Source organism: Aplysia californica, unplaced genomic scaffold (genome assembly GCF_000002075.1).
Source record: "Aplysia californica isolate F4 #8 unplaced genomic scaffold, AplCal3.0 scaffold00137, whole genome shotgun sequence".
In the NCBI taxonomy this organism is placed as follows: domain Eukaryota; kingdom Metazoa; phylum Mollusca; class Gastropoda; order Aplysiida; family Aplysiidae; genus Aplysia; species Aplysia californica.
Genome location: NW_004797407.1, coordinates 580189 through 581751, shown reverse-complemented (window position 1 = coordinate 581751; position 1563 = coordinate 580189). Strand labels below are relative to the sequence as shown.

At 38.5% G+C, this 1563-nt stretch overlaps 1 protein-coding gene across 1 annotated transcript in view; it reads right to left on the bottom strand.

Annotated features, from left to right (window-relative positions):
* The window catches only part of LOC106011530, an 11139-nt gene extending 10594 nt beyond the window's left edge, over positions 1-545 (bottom strand). The window contains exon 1 of the mRNA XM_013081568.1: positions 439-545. Within this exon, the coding sequence (XP_012937022.1) occupies positions 439-545 (107 nt within the window). The remainder of the gene's footprint in view (positions 1-438) is intronic.
* Positions 546-1563: the final 1018 nt, after the last annotated feature.

The window sequence follows — 1563 nt, the reverse complement described above, 5'->3', positions numbered from 1 at the left end:
TAATAATAATAATAATTAATGCGACCAACATGCAGGTCAAACTAGTCCACAGCGTCCAGGTGGTGTTTACCTTTAAAATCTTTTAGCTTTAGCTTTATCTTCATCTTTTTTAAAATAGAAAAAAAATACTATAGCCAAAGCAACGTTACGCCTCTTAAGATATTCAAATGGTGTCTAAGGACGTAAAAACACCAACGTTAAATGGAAAATGTTTAACGTGTGATTTATAATGAAAGTTACTCTTTGACTTCCCTTCGCTCTTTTGCTGCACACACATCTAACAAGCACCTCTTTCACAATGGTCTCGTTAATTAAGTGGCCAATTAATTGTAATGTTTTACTATTATTTATTTACTCAGCAGGGTTTGTCTTGTGTGGAGAATCTGACGTTAACTTAATTAAAACGCATTTTATTTAAAGTGTTCCATGATAATTTACTGACCACCGACCTGCAGATCAAACCAGTCCTTAGCGTCTAGGTGATGCCTGTCGCTCTCAAACGGTTCGTTCAGGTCCTCCGTGCTGGAGATCCAGGCGCCCTCCATGTAGCACAGGACGGGCTTGAAGTACGGTCTGATTCACGACAGCAGCACCAGCAACGACGATGACAGCAACAACAACGATAACAAGGGCAACAACAGCAACAACGATGACAGCAACGACGATGACAGCAACAACAACGATAACAAGGGCAACAACAATAACAAGACAAGATAAGATTAGATAAGATAAGATATACATCTTTATTGTTCAGATCCTGGCATATTGGTTTGGTGTTTCATAACGTATACGACACACACACATACACACCTACACACACACACACCTACACACACACACACACACACACACACACACACACACACACACACACATACACAACAAAAGTATTATATTATATTCATAACACAGAGGAGTTGGAAGTGGTCAGAAAAACAACAACAACAACAACAGTTACAACAAGGACAACGACAACAACAACACTGGCACTTTTTACTTTATATTCACATTGTTTATGAATAAGGTCAAAACGGGCTGAGGAACATCAATAACAGTTACAATAACAACAACAACAACAACAACAACAACAACAACAACGAAAATAACAACAACAACAACATAATGCAAATAACAGACGACCATACTATGTTCGTGACATTCACATGACAGCGGTCTGCAGAAACGAACAGATTTGTAACCGTAAATGAAATTATAGATGCTTTTATGGTCACATCGACACAGTTTAGGAAAAAAGATGGAGTAAAGAGTTTCGAATTTATGTGTCTTTATATGTATGTATGTATGTATGTATGTATGTATTTGTCTGTGTGTATGTATATAATATCTGTGTGTGTGTGTGTGTGTGTGTGTGTGTGTGTGTGTGTGTGTGTGTGTGTGTGTGTGTGTGTGTGTGTGTGTGCATGGTCTATGAGAAAAAGTTTGAGTACGTAATTTGTGTGTGAAATTGAAAAGAGAGAGATGGGGAGGGGGGAGTAAAGAGAGAGGCAAATAGACAGAGAGATAGACAGAGGGAGAGAGGGTGTGTGTATTTGTGTGTGTGTT